General features: G+C 33.2%; 1 protein-coding gene across 1 annotated transcript in view; it reads left to right on the top strand.

The window, feature by feature from the left end:
• Positions 1 to 19269, top strand: part of LOC106719775 (hydrocephalus-inducing protein homolog) — a 31394-nt gene that overhangs the window by 9817 nt on the left and 2308 nt on the right. The window contains 51 exon segments of the mRNA XM_045680146.1: positions 71 to 280; positions 430 to 569; positions 787 to 928; positions 1018 to 1235; positions 2016 to 2098; positions 2309 to 2470; positions 2538 to 2765; positions 2941 to 3122; positions 3429 to 3661; positions 4110 to 4271; positions 4347 to 4391; positions 4462 to 4532; positions 4696 to 4895; positions 6043 to 6166; positions 6434 to 6599; positions 6734 to 6865; positions 7139 to 7262; positions 7337 to 7505; positions 7768 to 7994; positions 8066 to 8265; positions 8410 to 8652; positions 8733 to 8912; positions 8989 to 9280; positions 9675 to 9996; positions 10076 to 10218; positions 10297 to 10397; positions 10463 to 10635; positions 10707 to 10897; positions 11027 to 11136; positions 11213 to 11390; positions 11479 to 11592; positions 11660 to 11750; positions 11829 to 12020; positions 12092 to 12278; positions 12381 to 12549; positions 12652 to 12944; positions 13136 to 13328; positions 13491 to 13712; positions 14037 to 14203; positions 14408 to 14595; positions 14680 to 14923; positions 15067 to 15247; positions 15421 to 15590; positions 15925 to 16057; positions 16414 to 16559; positions 16955 to 17090; positions 17246 to 17398; positions 17532 to 17699; positions 18061 to 18285; positions 18551 to 18772; positions 19012 to 19157. Of these exon segments, the coding sequence (XP_045536102.1) occupies positions 71 to 280; positions 430 to 569; positions 787 to 928; positions 1018 to 1235; positions 2016 to 2098; positions 2309 to 2470; positions 2538 to 2765; positions 2941 to 3122; positions 3429 to 3661; positions 4110 to 4271; positions 4347 to 4391; positions 4462 to 4532; positions 4696 to 4895; positions 6043 to 6166; positions 6434 to 6599; positions 6734 to 6865; positions 7139 to 7262; positions 7337 to 7505; positions 7768 to 7994; positions 8066 to 8265; positions 8410 to 8652; positions 8733 to 8912; positions 8989 to 9280; positions 9675 to 9996; positions 10076 to 10218; positions 10297 to 10397; positions 10463 to 10635; positions 10707 to 10897; positions 11027 to 11136; positions 11213 to 11390; positions 11479 to 11592; positions 11660 to 11750; positions 11829 to 12020; positions 12092 to 12278; positions 12381 to 12549; positions 12652 to 12944; positions 13136 to 13328; positions 13491 to 13712; positions 14037 to 14203; positions 14408 to 14595; positions 14680 to 14923; positions 15067 to 15247; positions 15421 to 15590; positions 15925 to 16057; positions 16414 to 16559; positions 16955 to 17090; positions 17246 to 17398; positions 17532 to 17699; positions 18061 to 18285; positions 18551 to 18772; positions 19012 to 19157 (8891 nt within the window).

The following is a 19269-nucleotide window of genomic DNA, read 5'->3' as shown; positions in this document are numbered from 1 at the left end:
AATTTACAATTTTGACTGGCAACAACAGAATCTAAGTTTTCATCTGATTTCTTGTACGTAACATCACCAGGTTGAGTACACTATTGAAGTATTTAACTACGGACCTTTGGTCACCAAACTGCATTTGAGCAAGAACACTATCGTTCCCGATTGGTTAATTTTGAAATTATGTGGAAAATTAAGTCCGGGCGAAGTCGGATATATTGATATAACTTTTAACTCTGACAGTGAACATTTTCCTGAACCGGAACAGAATGTTGAAGTTTCGATTAACTTGGAGGTACCTAATTTACGTAATATTTAATAATTTTTTTTATAAAAAATGTGAGATAAAAATGAGTGATTTTTCGCATACTTACTTAATTTTGATTTATTTGAGCCAGTTTTCGGCTCGCTACCAAAACTAAAAATACAATAATTTAATTGTAGGTACCGTACGGTGTTACGATTCCAGTGAAGTTCAAGGCACTATGCGCAGTTCCTTATTTGGTAACCAGTATTCAATCAATAGATTTTGGTTCTGTTAAATGTGGCAATAAAGTTATTTATTCAATACCTTTGAAAAACGTGTAAGTTGATTAACCTATATTTAATTATCAATTAATTATCGTATATATAAAAACAATTCGCAATTTTCTGAACGAAAATATACTGTGGTTATATATCTTATGAATACCAAATACGTATTCCTGAAATTGATGGGTTTATTGAACTATATTTCTTATTACTTATATGAATAAGTACGTACACCAATGTGATATAAAATATATTTTTGGTTTATCACAGAGGGAAGCCTGTATGCATATGGTACGCTACACTAAAGCTCAAAACCCCCGGGATCAATCCTATAACAATATTGGACACTTCGGGGAAATACGAACCCGGAGAGAGCGGTTGGTTCAGTATTGCTTTTAAGCCCACAGTGGAGGTTTGTTTTTAATATAATATTATTAAAAGTGCATAATATAATACTGTGTTGTATAATATTAAAATATTCTATATTTTATAATATTTCAGATGACATTCGAAGGTTTAATAATCTTTAGATTCCATATGAATCCAAAACGTATGACAATACCTTTCATAGGCAATGGTGTGATGCCGCAGGTCCATGTTATCGGACCGAATATAAGTTTTCCGCCAACGTTACCGTGGGCTGAAACTACGGAACATTTCTTTGGTCTTACGAATCCTTGTCCGTTTCCGATTGAACTTATTATAGCTCATAGCGATATGTGAGTTAATAATAATAAAATTAGTACATTAGAAAAGATGAATAGATTACGTATAAGAAACGTCTTCTGGTCTTACATAAAGGGAAATCTTAGGGAAGGATAAATGGCAATCTAGTAATGTGCATGCTGTTAGTTTAACTCCAAGAGTCCACACAATAGAATAGAAAAAGGTTATATTTCAATGTCACCGACTTGCCCTTGCGAGTTCACTTTCTTCCGAATAAATCATATTCCCATAATACGTGTTATGCATAGTTGGTGGAAAGCTGTAAATAATAATTGTAAATAGTGGTCTTTAAGAGAAAATGTACATGTTTACCTATATAAGAATTCTTTTATAATATTTTTGCAGAAAATGGCGAGAAGAAGAGGAAGTTTATCAGATGTTAGAAAGATATTACAACAAACCGGACGAGATGCTCGTTCCCGCAATGAGACCCGGCGCTGAGCTGCCTTGGGAAATACTAAACTTCTATAAGAAAGTCAAAGAACAAGTGAAAAAGTATGATTAAATTTAACAAGAGTATTTTTTGATAACTATTTACTTTTAATTGAAATAAATTTTCAGATATCTAGACGAGGAAGCTACGGGTTCCAAATCGGCCGGAGTCAAGGCAGTTTCGGCTAAGTACATTTTTTTTTATGTTTTGTTTTTCTATCCAATATCAAACTTAAATATTTCGTGGTCCCACAGCGAACAATATTTTAAACTTTGTTTTTTTTTGTTTTAAATTATTAAAACAAATCAAAAAAATATTCTCTCCTATGTTTTTACCTTAGAAAAATAAAAAGTCCGAAAAAAGCACTTCGACAAAACGACCCATCTCCAAAACGCCAAAGGACCGAAGCTGAAGTGATGGCAGGTTCGTAAACTTATTTCATCTTGTGATCATTGAATTATTTAACTTCACTGTTATTATTACAAATGTTACGGGAACGCGAATTGAGCTTATTTGACGGACTTTTCCGCATTTATTGATAGTTATTATTTTGACGTTTGGAATTTACTTTGTACCACGATAAAATTTGCAAAACCGTTTTAGATTCAATGTGAATTATTAAGTTTTTTTTAGACGAGCTACGTTCAATGAAAGAAAATAAAATAGATCCACTAAAAGAGTGTTTACATGAACATACTGCGAAGGATACGCAAACTGAAAGACAGACTAAAGGCCTTATTGTTTTCTTCCACGGATCTCCAGCCGAAGGTGAATTATTGTGGCACTGATGTCATAGTGTAACTAAGCGACTTCTTAAGTGACCATTAAACGAGTCGTACATCAACTATTTATTAATGTTAAGATGTTATTATTATAATTTTAGAAGGACAATGTCAAGAAATTGCATATTCAGTGGGAAAACACCTCAAATTACCTACGATAAGTATTGATATGTGTTTTGTTGAGGCTCTTTGCATCAGCAATACGTCAGTCAAAGAGATTTTGGTTAAGGTTATTGATGAAATGTATGAGATTTCTAGAATGGGAATGAGGAAAGAAGATGGAGGGGAAACAGAAATGGATATGGAAGGTATAAATATATTTTTCATCGTAACGTAGAAGTACTTGCATCTCATTCAAGTATTTAACTTTCAATAGCTAGATTTTAAACCTTGAAATGATTAAGAAACGTAATTATATTATACATAGTTAGTTGATACTTACATAGTGACGACATTGTCTGTTTATATATTTTTTTGTTAAAGAATTTTTTGACACCGGTGATGAATTTGAAACGTTATTAAAAAAGCTTGACGTTATAACAAATAGTAAATCAATTGCAACTCCAAAATCAAAAGTCAGTGACAAAAAGAAGAAGAGGTCAGCCTCGTCTTTTGTGTCGCAAACCTTACTGGACGCCATGGGATCTACTACGATGTTTAATTTGGTATTACGTTTACTCTTTTATCCACTAACTAAATTACTCATTGATTTGTGTGGGCTTTAATCAGTTCATCATCTCACTGGCCTTTTCCCACTCACGTTGCGTCGGCACATAAGGTTTTATAAACCTTAAAGTTTGGGCTTAAGTTTTTACGACCTCGCCTGGCTGTCGCCAACCCGCCTTGGCTTAAATCAGTTATTTATTATGAATTTATTATGTTCATAACAAAACATTTCTTTTCATTTAGTGCTCTAACATAAATAAACTATGATTTAAGAAGGCTTTTGTATTATAACTTATAATTTTCAGGAATTAATTCAAGAACTAATGACTGACTATTTTAATCAGCCTAGATTCAATCGAGGTTTTGTTATTGACTCATTAACAAGTTTTATATTCAAAAGTCCTCCGGTTGTGCTCACAACCGTTCTTAAATGCAAGTCTTCAATAGCGGATATACACTTGGTGCTATGTCACTCTACCTTTACCAAATGGGCTCAGCTATTTGAAGAGTCGCAAAAAGAAGAAGATTTATTGGAGGAGTGAGTCGTATCTATAAGTAGGCTCTCTAGATGTTGTTGCACCCAACCATTGCATTGTAGTTTTAGACTGGATTTTCATCTGTTTTGTAAATCATAATTGTTACTCGTAATTTTCGGTTCACTTAGTCCAATGTAGCAAGTAACGATACTTCAATAGTCAAATTCAGTTCGTGCTTAAATAAATAAACAAGGATATTTAATTTTACATCATCATCATCAACCTGCCCTTATCCCTATGGAGGGTCGGCACAGTATGTACTACTCCTCCATACATTTCTATCAGCCGTCATATCTGAATTTACCTCCTTCTTACGCGTATCCTCTTTCACACAATCCATCCATACTTTCTTTGGTATTCCTCTACCTTTATAGCCATCCACATTCAATATGTAATATATATTGAATTTTACATCAATAAGTAAAATAAGAAAATGTTTTATTGTTTTAGAAATGTACCAAAAGTATATACCGAAGAGGAAATAAAAGAAATAGTGGAAGAATTTGAAAATATGAGTTATGATGAATATGAGAATGCGAGCGATGAATTAAAATCTGTTTACATTACCTATGGCTTGGAAGAGAGACGTAAAAAGTATTTGTTAAAAATAGGGCAAGTAAAATTATATTTGACTTGTGGTCGTGAAACGTTACTTCTTTTTTATCATAATTATTAATTTAATTACAGAACCTCTGATGAAATTATCAAGAAAGATAAAGATGGAAAAGGTTAGTTTTACTACGTGTTTGTATTTATTTACATATGTTTATATAAAAATAATAAAATATTATACAGATCGTAGTGCCAGATCTCTATTAGCTACGATGAGTGGCGACGAGGCAAAGAAGAAAGCAAAAAAGGAAGATGTAAAAGGTAAGCCCAGTACATAACAGTCAACAACTTCTACCCTTACCTTCATCCTTAACAAATTTTGTGGAACGTGAAAAAACAAATATAGTCGATGAGCAAGTTAAAATAGAAGAAAAAAATGGGGTAGGAATTGAAATTGGAAGTTGACTGTATTCCATTGTTACAGTAAAACCGAACAGCGAATATATGGCAATGAATGTCAAATACAATGAATATAATAAAAATGTCTACGACAATTTATTCAATATCGCAAATAACTGGATAGTAGATCAGTGCGACATGGGATACCCACTGATTGGCCTTAACGGACAGGTCGTACAATCGAGCCAAAAGAAAATAAAAAAGAAATCTGAATTGTTAATTCAGGTATTTGAATTCCTATATAAAAATGAATTTGTAAAATACTTTTTGTTCCAAGTTCAATAGGGACAAAAATTTCATTCAAATAGTTCACTTTTACAGACATCAGAAGAATCATTCACTGGACGAGGATTCCCACTGACGATACTTATGTGTCCTTGTTCAGAGTCTAAGCAAGCTCTGATTAACATGTTCCTTAATTCCGACACAGTGAGAGAGGCTTTAAGGAAAGAAGAAATGATTGATACTCTTAAATATCCAATTAAGAAAAAGGAATATACAGTTTTATTGCCAAAATCTTTTCCGACAATTCATCATGAGGAATCGTTAACATGGCGCTATTTAGATGAATTAGCAGTAAGTTGATAAATAGCTATATTTTTTAGAAAAATTGTCCACATACGTCCTACCTCATAGAATTACAAGGAATGACTGAATTAATCCTTAATCTGAATAATAATGCTTTTCATCATCATCAGCTCACTATAAGTCTCCACTGAGGGGCTTGGAGCCTACCCTAAGTTAGGGGTGACTAGGCCATAGTCAACCACGCTGCCCCAGTGCGTGTTGGTTGACTTCACACATATCTTTTGAACTACACCGTAAGAACGTCGCGTCGGATAAATGTACATATGTAAATCGGAAGTAGAAAAACACACTAGTACATGGCGGGATTCGAAACCAGAACCTGCAGATTGCAAGTCAGGAGCTTAACCCCTGAGCCTATAACGCTCAATAATTCTTTACTGATTTAATAAATAATAAATAGTGAATATTGATCTCCATGTTCTATTACTAAAATATATAATTTATCAAATCCACGAGTCTTTGTATCGGGAGATATGGCAACAAATAAAAATCTGCTTATACTCGAAATTAATTTTAATTCCAGATAAAAAAATGTGAATGCAATCTTATCAATGATCTCAGTATGATAGATGATTTATGTCAAGATAATGTTTTAAATATACTATCAAAATGGCACTGCACTTGTGGTAAAAAGGTAATAGTAAAAAAATAAAGACATTGCAAACAAATGAGTCTCGAAATAATAAATATATGGGATTAATTTAATGTAGTCGGATTTTTACGATCTATTTCTTGTACAAAGTCAAAGATTAATTAATAAAAAAAACAATTTGTAATAACCTAGGTGACTTCATCTCAAACATCTACAACTGAGATACCGTTTACATCATCAACACGAATATCCACAGACAAAAGCGATATAGATGTATTTTATCCTTTACCTTTGGGAAAAGTTAAATCAACTACTGGTCAGTTCACTCTTTATCATATTTTCATGTGTATGAATAATTTTTAATTTAATTCATTGTCTTTTAAACGTGGCAACGCGGCGGGACGCAGTTTAATGTCATGCTACGCGACTTGTCGTTATGCTACGCTATTAAACGCTATGCTACGAGATTTACCGCCATGCTACGCAATTCTCCTACGTAGCCGCTTTAATCAGTGGCGTGTTCGATATTATCCGTATTTGTATCCATCTTATGGTAACCCTTATTCATTTATTTTTATTTTAGATCGAGATCATCGCATTATATTACAACCAGGTGATTTAGTAAGGTGTAAATATACCTTTAGCCCAAGAGTTGAAGGGAATTTTAATTTAAAACGATATGTTGAAGTTAAAGGATGGCCGGCATCTCAAGTAGTGATTACTGTTAGCGGCATTTGTGATGTACCAAGGTCGGATATTTTAATACCAAATATTTGTTTTTAATCATTCAGAAATAAAACATTAATTTTAACGCATTTTAGTTTTTGAAACTATAGCGTTGTTTATCCTTAAAATTTTTTGAGTGTATAATTAAATTTTACAGATTGGACAGTCGCCCGAAAAAAATGTTTAAAGATTTTGTCAGGAGAACAGTAGAAGATAAGATATATAAAGTAACATATTTAGATGATGCAAAAATATTTCAATTTGGTCCAATCTTCACAGGCAATAATCGGTTAATATTTCCTTTTATGTTGCTATGTTGCGCAAAGCTTCTAGTAAAATATTTAATGGCATACCCTAAGTAAAAACTTACCTCGATTCTATTTTAACATACATCATAAAATGAATGCAATTTAAATAACCATTTAAATTTAAAACAAAGTATAACTTAACGGTCACTCTATATAACTATAGACGCCCATATTTACAATCACTAAGATAATATTCTGTAAACGCTGCTACTGGATAACTCACTTATGCAGTTTTGAATTTTTTTCCCGTTTAGAATATACGAAGAAACGTATTCAATTGATTTGAAGAATTCTTCCTTGATCACCGCTTATGTTGAGGTGGAATTTTTGGGGGAAACTGATGTTTTCCTTTTCGACCAGCGCCGTTTAACGTTAGAGGTAACACAATTTATTAGGTTACAAATTGCAGTTTCCTTTTCTTAGTTTTTCGTACCAATAAAAAACGATTTTAGCCTGAAAGTCGAGGAAAATTAACAATATCAGCTGCGCCGGCGGAGGTGGGAGAGCATAAGAACGTTCTCATGTTTTGTGTCAAGAACAATCCGGAGATTGTCACAGTAAACATAGCTTGTAGCGGAGTTATCCCAATAGTTGAAGTATTGCCGAGTACCAAAATTATTGGTAAAGTATTGTTTGCATTGGTGATGTTACGTTTTTAAGTCTCATTGAACTACGATTATTTTCTATGGTACTTAGATTACCTAGATCGTAAGTAAAATTTCTCGGCTAATCATAAATTTAGCTATACCATACAGAATAAGCGGCAGTGTTAATCGTATTTTCTGTAAAATTAATGAGTTTAACATTGAAAATAACAATGATAGTTATGTATGAACAGATGTGTGAACCAAACATAAACATTTACAACAACTCAATTTCGCAGATTACGGTAAACATTTACTTTACCGTCGCAAAGATGACAGATTTATTGTCAAGAACGATTCCATTTTACCAATAAAATGGAAAATAAGGAACGCTGACGATTTCCTGGAAGATTTTATAATATCTCAAACGTCTGGTATCATACCTAGATATGATAATCAAGTAGTGCCTGTAACTTACATCGCTTGCCAAGTTGGAGTCATATCACACAAGATGTTGACTGTCGATGTAAGTATTCGAATAGTATGGATTTAAATTTAGAAATATGGTACTTTTTAAAATACTTTGTATTTCTTTAGATATATGATTCAGAAGGGCGTGGCGACCCAATGATCGTGGATTCCTTATATCTCTCGGCCGAATGCTACGACGTGATGGTAGACTGCGCTTACGAAAATGTAGCAGAAAGTTTTCTCAACTTTGGAAATGTTAAAGTCAATTCGACAGTTGCGCGTGAAATGTATCTATTCAACCGCGGGAAATACAATATTTTTTACAAGTAAGTTTCAAGATTATAGCTGGTAAAAGCCTGCAATTATTTATGAATACTAAAGACATCAACACAAGATATTATATATGTATGTTTACATGATCTATAATAATTATAACCATCATGTTTATTAAAGTCTATTAAATTTTGAAGGTTGAAGAAAGTAAAGAACTTCCCGGAACCAGCTCTGTTGAAGTCTTTTGAAGCTAATCCTGAAAGTGGAATGTTACCCGCTGCAACTAAACTGGTTACTGTAGAATTTGAATGCACGCCTACAGCTTCATTGAATTTAGTTAATGTTCCTGCCTACACTTGTACATTGTTAGATGGTAGCAAAACTCAAATGATTGTCGCTAAATTCCCTATCTGTGTTACAATTGCATCCTTTTATAACACGTAAGTAATATTTACTGCGTAAGTAAGATGTTGAAATAATTTAATAAAAGATTCTTTGTTATTTTATTCATCGTTTTCAGTTTTACCCTTTTTCCATTGGGTGAATTGAATTTCCATGTTCTACCAGTTGGAGAGGGTGTAAAAAGAGACGTCATTCTCAACAATACCAGCAAATGTCCGTTCATTTATGAAATTATTTTGCCACCTGAATATCAAGTGGATCCCGATTCCGCAGTGCAACCAAAATTAAAAGATAACAAGTAATTCTAGATAATTCAAGTATGTGATTCTATATCTGTTAATTCAATAGATTAAGTACAAAATTTCTATTCACAGAATAAAAAATCCACCTCTGAGATGCGGAAACTTTGTAATAATGAACGAAGACAATCTTCTCGCTCCTTCCACGAGCAGAGTTATTCAAATACAGTTTTTAGCGACGGCGCCAAAGAAATTTGTAGAAACCATACATTTCGTTGTCAGCGATACTTGCCCCGCAGAAGCCAATGGAGTTCCGTTAAGATTAGTAGGAACTGGAGCTCTACCAATACTCGATTTTTGGAATTTGGAAACGACATTTAGAGAACATATGATTGTTAAAAATCTATCAGAGTATCCAGTCCCAGAGGTAATATTAGAATCGTAATTTTAATAGGTTCTGAAAATGTTAACTAATGTTATTAATGTATTTCAGCCGTCACCTCATTGTGTTTTTGTTGAAGACATTGTTACATTATATTTCTATGGCGTTGTCGTGAACACAAGTCACACCGGAGCTCTGGACTTGTATAACAGTGGCTTAGTGCCTTGCGCTTTAACTATGAAATTACATTACCAAAAGAATACCAACCAAGAAATTTTTTACTTAGACAAATATGAAACTCACATTGAACCATTGATGCACAAAAAACTGAACATTATATTCAATCCGAAAGCTTTAGAGGTAAAAAATTACCATTAAAAATTGTGACATTCGAATATAAATTGTAGTATGTATTTAATTACTTCTTTTATTTCTAAAGGATTACAGAGCAGTATTGGAAGTAAATTTAAAGAAGCTGGAGGGCCAAAATCAAAGCTTTAGGATATGCATAATTGGAGAAGGGGTTATACCTAGAATACAACTAGTGACGCCTAAAGTAAAAAGTAACAGATTTACGACACTGCAATTTCCAGTTACATGCTTGGGTTCTGTCACTTGTCGACATGTATCGTTTAAGAATATAAGTCCTGTGAATGCCACAGTTATTGCAGATATTATTTCGTCAATTGATGAAGGGCGGCCATTGTTTTGGCTTACAGCGGCACCTGATACACATTTTGTAGTCCTCGACGGAAACAATGGTAACGGGAACAATGTAGTATTAAAATCAAAATTAAATATAAATTTAAATAGATGTTTTAACTCTGTGATTTTTTACAGATAATGTGAATGTCAGTTTGAAAATATCAATAAAACCGAATGAAATTGTAACACTTTACGTGCATTTCAGTCCGCTACAAAAAGGGAAAACGCATTGTGATATCGTGCTTTCCGTTGTTAATAATCCATTTGAAAAGTATACGGTAATAATTCAAATATGTGGAAACAAAATAGAACTTATTCAATAATAAAATATAACATATTTAACGCTCTACCGACAGATATTATGTGAAGCTGAAGCATTTATGGAAGATGTCATACTAATGGGACTCGAAATGCTTTCGATGGACATCGACCTAGAAACATATAAATATTCAGAAAGGTAGAACAAAAATTTTACAGAGATAAATATAATTTAAGACCAAATTAAAACCATGATTTTTCCAGATCAACAGTATCCACAACGGATACGAGGCGCCGAAGCAAATCTTCGTCAGATAAAAAGAAATTGAAATTTAGCGACCCGAAGAAAAGTAAAAAAGTTTCTCAAGCATCTATTAAACATAGTGAAACTGAATCTTTTGCAGAAACTCCTGTTCTTAAATATCTTTTGGACTTAGGTATGTTTATCTAACATTAAATTGCCTAAAATATTTAAGTACTAATAAAAAATTATACCGTTTAAAATTAGGTGGCTGTCAATTATGTTTTACACAAAAGAGGTCAATAATAATGGTGAACAATTCCGAAAAAGTATACAAATTTATTTGGGTTGATTGCGACTATGTTATTGTAAGACCATCTACGGGATACATTTCTCCAGGCGAAGAGAAAGACTTGGAAGTTATTTTCTATTCTTCTCAACCGATTGATCTTGAAAAGGTAACTAGTCTAATTTATTATAACATGAATTATGACTTGGTCATTGTTCGTCGCTTGGTTCTTTATGCTTTTATTGGCCTACTATATCTCCGTGTATCTAATTATTAATGTAGTTATTGACAATTTCAGGAGATTGTGACTTGTTCGTTAACAGTAGTCAGTGATGATTTTCTGACGGCTGATTTAAGAGAACTAACATGGGATAATAGACAAACTATTACGATATTTAATCGTAACAGGTAATAGTGAAATTAATATACAAATGTATGTACAAATATATGTACGTACGAAACCTTAATAATCGTTACTTTTTAGAGATGCACAAATAAATGAACGATGTGACACAATAATAGAAGATCAAACTTCTTCAATAGCAAACGAATTAAGCGGAAATATAACAATAGTTATTATTTATTCAGTCAAAACTGAGTATACAAAATATAAATGTGATTTAGAAGAAGAAAAAACTTTAAAAGACACTTTTATTTACCAGGTTAATTAGCGTTCGGTTTTTTTCTATTTTGTTTTATTTTTATTTCTTAATTGTATTATAACTTTCCATTCATTTTTATCATTTATAGAAAAGAAGTTTTGATTTCAAAGTGGAAAACATAGGAAGAGTGGCTATGAAAATTTTATGGAATTTCATTGTAGATGACGAATTTCCTGTTAGAATCAAGAAGTCTGCCTTGATGGTATGATTTAAATATATCCGTATTAGCAAAGAAAGTAAATAGCATATTAAATGAGGTATTTTTTTAGGATGCTACGACAGGGTCTTCTGAAAGTTTACACATAACGAATGAAACAGACACAGGTGTTGTAGAAAAAGTTTTTGAACATATTAATAATGGTAATTATACATACTCAGATATATTATTTTCAATAGCGTAATTCCTTATCCGTAAATGAATTTTTATTGCTCTATCAGATCCTAGCAAGATGACATTATTTAGCGGTAGTTTAAGCAGGGACAGTGTGGATACTTGGTTCGAAGTTGATTTACCGTTCCACATAGAACCTGAAAAAGCATGTTTGAATCCTAACGAAAATCAAATCTTCAAAGTAACTTTTTCACCGCAAGATGCATTTTTATTTAAAGTTAGATTACAAAGCACTATAGGTAAGTACCATAATAAATCTATAGTAACGTACAAAAGTCTTAGGGTATTATAATTCAGAGTAAATTTTCAGATAATTTAGATCCATATGATCAAAATATAACCTGCAAAATGACAGCTAGATCGTTTATCCCTTACGTACATCTGGATATTGAAGAAAGTGATTACTTAACATCGGGGAAAAGAAAGGCGACCGGAGCGTTACCCGCAAATACAATGGTGTTAGAATTTAAAGTCCTTGGACCAGGATGCTATAAAAAGTAACGATTTGTTTTTAAGTTGATTATTTAGATTTGTCATCGCTCCTATTTTTTTTTATCTCTTTCTCACTTAACTTGATTCATAGATTTTTTTCCCTGCAGATCGTTTAGTGTAATTAATCCTACAAGCCAATCGTATGAATTCATATTCGAAGTTGTGATGTCGGAGGCGCAAGAATTTGTTCCCGTCCATTGCAATAAATTGAAAGGTTATGTGGAGGGCGGTACATCCACTGACGTAGTATTTTCATTTTCGCCGCCAGCACCTGGGGTATTATACATACAAATAACACATTCATATTTTCCTTTATTATATAAGTATTAGAAGTAACGTTTATAATATCGAAATTTCATACTTATTTAATAATTTCAGGTTTACGAATCCCAATGGAAATTTATAATTCCTATCCATTCGCTGGTAATAAATTTACTAGTTGTAGGTTTTGTAAGGGAATCGAATGTTGTATTCGTACCCACGATTTTATTGATAAGAAATTCTCTGGTTGGATTTACAAGTGAAAACGTGGTTAAATTAAAGAATAACGAGGACGAATGTCTAACGTTCGAATTTAAAGGGAATTCGCTCTGTGATGAATCCGGAGAAACGCCTGTGGTGATAATGCCCGAACGTGGAATATTAAAACCACACTCTGAAACACCGATCAAGTCAGTAAAAATTTACTACTGAATCTAAAAGTATTTAATATCAAACTTCATAGTTTTGCTTATTTTTGCATATATTTTTATATTCACGATTCTTTTCTATTTGTTATTCATCTATTTTATTATAAACAAAATCTTCTTGAGTTTTAGCTACCACAAAGTTGACAACTACGCGTGTTTTCTAATGTTTTCAGTATTATTTATACTCCGATATACGATGGTCCGTTATCGTTTAAGATTTTCTGCAGTATAAAACATTTGACGAAAGTCTTGACATTGTGTGTTAATGCTCTAAGCTACTCTATAAAACCTATAGTTACGTATTACCTTATTGGTAATGAGCACACGCTTAAGAGTGAAGCTGTTACGAATATTCATTTGGATAAAGTAAGTATAACAATCGCCTTTTTGATATATATCTTTATATTTGTAAACGGTTCAACCAAGGCCAAGATAGTGATCATTGCTTTCCATTAATTTCTTTCTTCCTGTTCGTTACTTCTATATTCTCAATATGTTCTTTAACTTTATAACTGTATTAATAACTAGACTGCATCAACCTATGAAAGAACAGTTCCGTTCGTGATAAAAAACGATGGTTCCGCGACATTTTTCTTCGAGTGGCATTACTCCAGTACGCCGGTCAAGAAGTATTTGAAAGTTGACATAGAACCGAGCATCGGTCACGTCACGCCCGGGAACCAAGTCGAGTGCATTCTGCATTTTAATCTTAAACAAGTGCCTGTGCATGCTTTCCCTGTTACATTGTCTGTAAGTCTTTGACACCTTTCGTTATCATAAGTATGTAGGTACAATACTATTCTTTTATATTTGTAATTAGCTTTTACCCGGAATAAAAAAAATGCACACAAGATAAAAAAGTTCCTATGTCCGTCTCCTAGTTCTAAGCTACCCCCCCTATCAATTTTCAGCTAAATCAGTTCGACCGATCTTGAGTTATAAATAGTGTAACTAACACGACTTTCTTTTATATATATAAGATTATTTTTGCACTTGTTTGTTGAATTTAAAGTGCACGTTCGTTGATTTGAAATGTTATTTGAATTTTAGATGAGATTTTTCTTAATTTTTTAGATAGTAGACGGTCCAGAATACGAAATTTATCTTCATGCGGAAATTGAAAAGCCTAAATATCATTTTTCGTGTATGGAATTTGATTTTGGAAAATGTATAGTAAATGCCCCGGAGACTACGTATAAGAAAAATATTGCTTTTGAAAATTCTGATGAAGTACCTTTAACGTATGATATTAATTAATTGACTTAAACATGTTCGTCGTCTGCTCATTATATTCATCGAGGTCTTTGAGCCTACCCTAAGTTAGGGGTGACTAAGCCTTAATCAACCACCCACTGCGAATATAATATACATACTTGGCTATTCGTTATATATCAATTGTGTTTATTTAAAACATAATTTCTACTAGTACTTAAATTTTCTTACAGCATTGACCTAAACTTTGCAAACTTACCGGAGCTGTACGTGCAGTATAACAAAGAGTACGCGGTAGAGCCTAGAGGACGTATGAAAATATCTATTTACTTCCGTCCCAAAGAAGTCAAAGTGTATGAATTCAAATTACAATTCTGGGTGAATACGTTATGTGAAGAAATTGTTACCATTAGAGGAGAAGGTAGACCGAAAAAATTTTTTTTGGTGTCTTAAAAGAAATACTTATATTATTTATCATTTTCAAATTGTTTCTTTGATGATTCAGGCGTACCGTTGCTGTTTGATTTATACGATGGCTGTCAGAAAAGCTTTGACTTGGGCCCTGTTAAAGTTGGTGATAAGATAGTGCGTCAAATAGAAGTAATGAATCATAGTAAAGTGCCGATAGATGCGAGCTTCTCTTTTAAAGACACGTACGCTTTAGTCGACGATACGACTAAGTCTGAGGCGACAAGCATTTGTTTAGGATTCAGAGCCAGTGTTCAAGGAAGCGATCCTGGCCATGATAGGTTTGGGAATTTTTTTTTCGTTAATTTGACATCTTGACAATTTTGTTAATCCAGTATCGAAAATATTAATAATGCCCAGTCCTGTCCAGATTAGATACATATATATAAAATAATATTTTTTGATATTTCATGTATGGTCACAGGGATGAAATGCTAAAAGCTTACAAGGAGGATAAAATTCAAGAGCAAATAGCTTTAGATATCCAGAATGCACTCTCATCATTAAAAGTTATACCAAATAAATGCACCATACAACCTTACCATAAGGTTCCTTTGAAGATACAATTCAAGCCTGTTGGGATTATGACTAAATTGAACGTTCAGGTATTAATTTATTTTATTTCTTATCCATTACTTCACTTTCTTCAATATTTAAGTTATAATTTTTGAGTTGTTTTGAGTTTGTTTTTTCCTACTAGAGACTACATTTAATAGTAATAAAGGTTTTTTATGACCTAGATAGGAATCACTATTTTTTTTATATTATTTGTTTCCAGTTAATGATGAAAGTGTTTCATTTCGAACGTCCTTTGGTACAACTGAGCGGCAGTGCGACGGGCATGAGCCTTTGCCTCAGTCAGAACTCTTTACAATTCGGCCGCGTTCGTAAACGAGGCTGCAAAATATTGAAAGTCATGTTACAGAATAAAGGAGATTTTAGCGCTCGGTTAGATGTAGTGAAATTTTAATTTGTTCTTTAGGTTTATTTTAGTTTAGTTTTTTAGTATTTGAAACTAAAGTAATCAATATTTTACGGTATATTATACATGGTTTGAAAAGAAGACAAAAATATGTAAATTTTTACAAATCGGAGTGGACTAAGATCGCCACCTATTTACAAATTATAAAGTTTAGAAAGTGAAAAATTGAATCCCAACCGTTAATTTGATACATTTTAAGTGTAAGTTTTGCACAATTAAGTTCAAAAGAATTGTATGGACCATTATGAGGGTAAGTTTGTAAGTTTATGAATTGAATAATAAAACCTATTATAATATAAGGTTCTGGTGGCAGCCACTGAAAACAGCCGAATTCACGATATCTCCCATAGAAGGTAACATCGCCGCGCGCACTGATGTTACCTTCACTGTTACCTTCAGGCCGGCAAACAATAATCCGTTTATTAAAGTTTGGGTAAGATTTTGAAATTAATTATATTATCTACACTTACTAAATTATTTTTGGCTTAATTTGTTAACGAACTTAATGTAAAAAACAGATTAATCAATGATTTAAGGCTTTTAACATTTCAATAAACCGATCCGTTCAATAAACCGATGGTAGACGCCAGCAACAACAACATCTGTTGGACGAATTTGGCCAGCTCGTCCGGTGAAATACCACGACCACACAGAAGACTGACGTGAAGTGGAAGTAATTCCGCGTATAGTCTGATAAGCGTGGTGCCGGAGGCCTAATTTTAGTCCTCTTTCTAAGTAGTCAAGCTAGTTCTAGTTTCAATATTAATTTAATCTTTATAAAATGTATAGGCTAGTTGCAACATTGAAAATTACAAGCCTTTAGAGCTAGCTCTGTACGCGACGTGCATTGACGCCGGAGCCGTGCAGAATAAGACTATCATCATGGAATGTCCCGTCAGAGAAATACAGACTGAACATCTTGTGGTCACTAACCCGTATGTATACATTAGCATTGTTGATGCATCATTTATTAATGGCCTAACTATTACATATATAATATTAAAATGAATAAACTCTTTGGCCCTTTTACATTTTGAAGAACGCTACAAATCAAATGACAGACTTATGTATATACATATACGGTAGTTAATGGAACGGACAGCAGAGACCTAGCCCAAAGATGTACGAGAAAATATTCGTAACGACATCGACAAATTTTGTCGAAACTTGTATGAGATTTGTTGTTGCACTTTGCGCCTGGCGACAAATTTAATTTTATTTTTCGCGCTAGACCCCGAGTTTAAGTCGATTAAATAATTCCTATGTAAAATATATTTTCAATACATTGATAAGCTTTAACATTTAAAATGTTTATATTTTTGTTGCTTAGAACGGATGAAATGTGGCTGGTGTTGTCGGAAGTGACAGGGGATGCATTTACCACGCTTAAAGAGTTTAATGTTGAAGCTAACACGACATTCGATATACCTATTTACTTCAAGCCCAAATATTTCGGGAAACATGAGGTGAATGGTGATGATATTTTTTAATTTCAAATTATCTTGTTTGTCTATATCGATACATGTTTTATTTTTTAATTTAGTAAAATCACTCTGTAAATGAAATTAATTACGAAACTTTGCAATTTATACCAAATCCTTTTTACGTATTAATTCTTCAGGGTCAAGTTTTGTACTCACCTCTTGGAGAAAGCGCTCTCTTTATCAATCTCATCGGTATCGCCACACATCCGAACCCCAACGGGAATCTATCACTTATTGTCAAGGAAAAGGATGTGCATACTGAAGAATTGTTAGTTTATAATATTACAGAGGTAAGTTGATATTTACCCATTGTTTTAAGAGTAATAAAACGGTTCAGAAGAATTTTGATCTCGTAGTACTCGTAGTATTGATTTTTAACCCAATCATGTGTTATTTAAATCCAAAGAAACTTTTCTATTTTAGTTTCCCGAATCGTACATTGTTACGTCGGAAATTGTAAAGATTTTTCCGGATAAGTACGAGGGCTACTATGAGATAAAACATCCGGACACCATCAAGGTGTGGGGCGAGGCGACGGCGATCTGCCGCTGGTCCTTTGTTTGTTATGAACAATGCGAAATGGAGGCAAAGGTACTATGTACTTCTGATTTCACTTCTCTATTTAAATTTTTACTTATAGCCTGCAAGTTTCCTTCTCTATCTAATAAAGGTAGACAGCTCATCTGCAAAGTTTTAACTTCTAATAGATGCTTGGCAGCGGTCGAATCTATTTCAGCTAAATCAGGTGGCCGCTAGCTTGTTTAAAAAAAACTGCTATGGTGTTAGTCTATAGACTATCTCTTACGGCTTACACATTTTTCTAAGACTATATTAATAAATTTAATTGGATAACTTCTTTACAACTAATTTTTTAATGTGATGCAAATTGCAAATGCGTGTTTTTATAAACTAATCGAAAATTGCGAATTTACATTAAACTTTGTATTGGTAGGTTACATTTACAAACGAAGAAACACGCGAATATCAATTCTATAACATTACAATAACAGTGATACCTAGTGGAATCAAGGGAACCATGATATTTGAGTCTCGCGCGCGGGAGTCTGTGCAGAAAGAGCTGTCGATCTTCAACCCTCTTAGTACAGAGGCTGAGTTCAACATTCATTGTGAAAATTTAGATAGCTGTGAAGTGATTAAGATTAACAGGAATTCTAAAGTAAGTGTTTCTATTCATTTACACGCTTTTAATCATTTATTTCGCATTAATATTAGTTCGCTCATGTGAGTATTTTTAATTTTAACTAACTAGAGTGAGGCAACGACTAGAAATGTGTCTTAGCCCCTAACAGTTAGCCTAAACTCAACTAATTCAAGTTAAGACAACCTTTTCGTACTTCGTATTCTTAACTATTGAATTGACTCAACTGATCTCATTTTTTTAAGATACCCTATAGTCTGATTATTGTTTACCACTCTTCTAGGCGCCTATAACTTTGACGTACGCTCCACTTGTGGTGGGTGAAACGGAGGAATACCTACAAGTTTTTAACCCACTAGTCGGCGCTTATATGTACAAAGTGACGCTAATATGTTTGCCAGCTAAGGAAAAGAATTTAGAATTTACGACGTCAATTGGATCCTCCGTCCCTCTTAGGTTAAGGGTGCAGAATAAGACAGATCTCAAAACGGAGTTTAATATTACGGTAGGGAAACAATAGTTACTGATATAATACTAAATCATCAATAATCACTGTCGACTGACCACTTTCATTATTCTTCCGAAAACAATATAAGATCGATCCTTAGTGACTTCCTTTAAGATAAAGGGCTCGACGAATTTTAAGGATCGAGATCTTAATTCGATTCGTATTTTTCTCCTAAGTGTCATAAGAATATTAGGTTCAAATTATTATGACACCTGATTTAAGACTTTGCATTTTAGGTTTCCCATCCTTCGATTATAATTGATGAAAAATACGCACTTGGTCCCTTTGAGAAAGGTAAAGTCCAGGCTTGGTTCGAGCCAATTGAAATTGGCTGCCAAGATTGCAGGGTTTCTTTGAACTCACCTACTGCAGGGGAATTTGTGTAAGTAGATTATGATTTATTAACATCCCATACATTATACGACATGTCGAACATGATGAGTGTACGGGATATCGCATCCTATGTGATAAAAGAAAAATTGCAAAATAATACC

Source organism: Papilio machaon, chromosome 1 (genome assembly GCF_912999745.1).
Source record: "Papilio machaon chromosome 1, ilPapMach1.1, whole genome shotgun sequence".
NCBI classification, from domain to species: Eukaryota; Metazoa; Arthropoda; class Insecta; order Lepidoptera; family Papilionidae; genus Papilio; species Papilio machaon.
The sequence above is the reverse complement of the archived record's forward strand: the minus strand, read 5'-3'. Positions and strand labels throughout refer to the sequence as shown.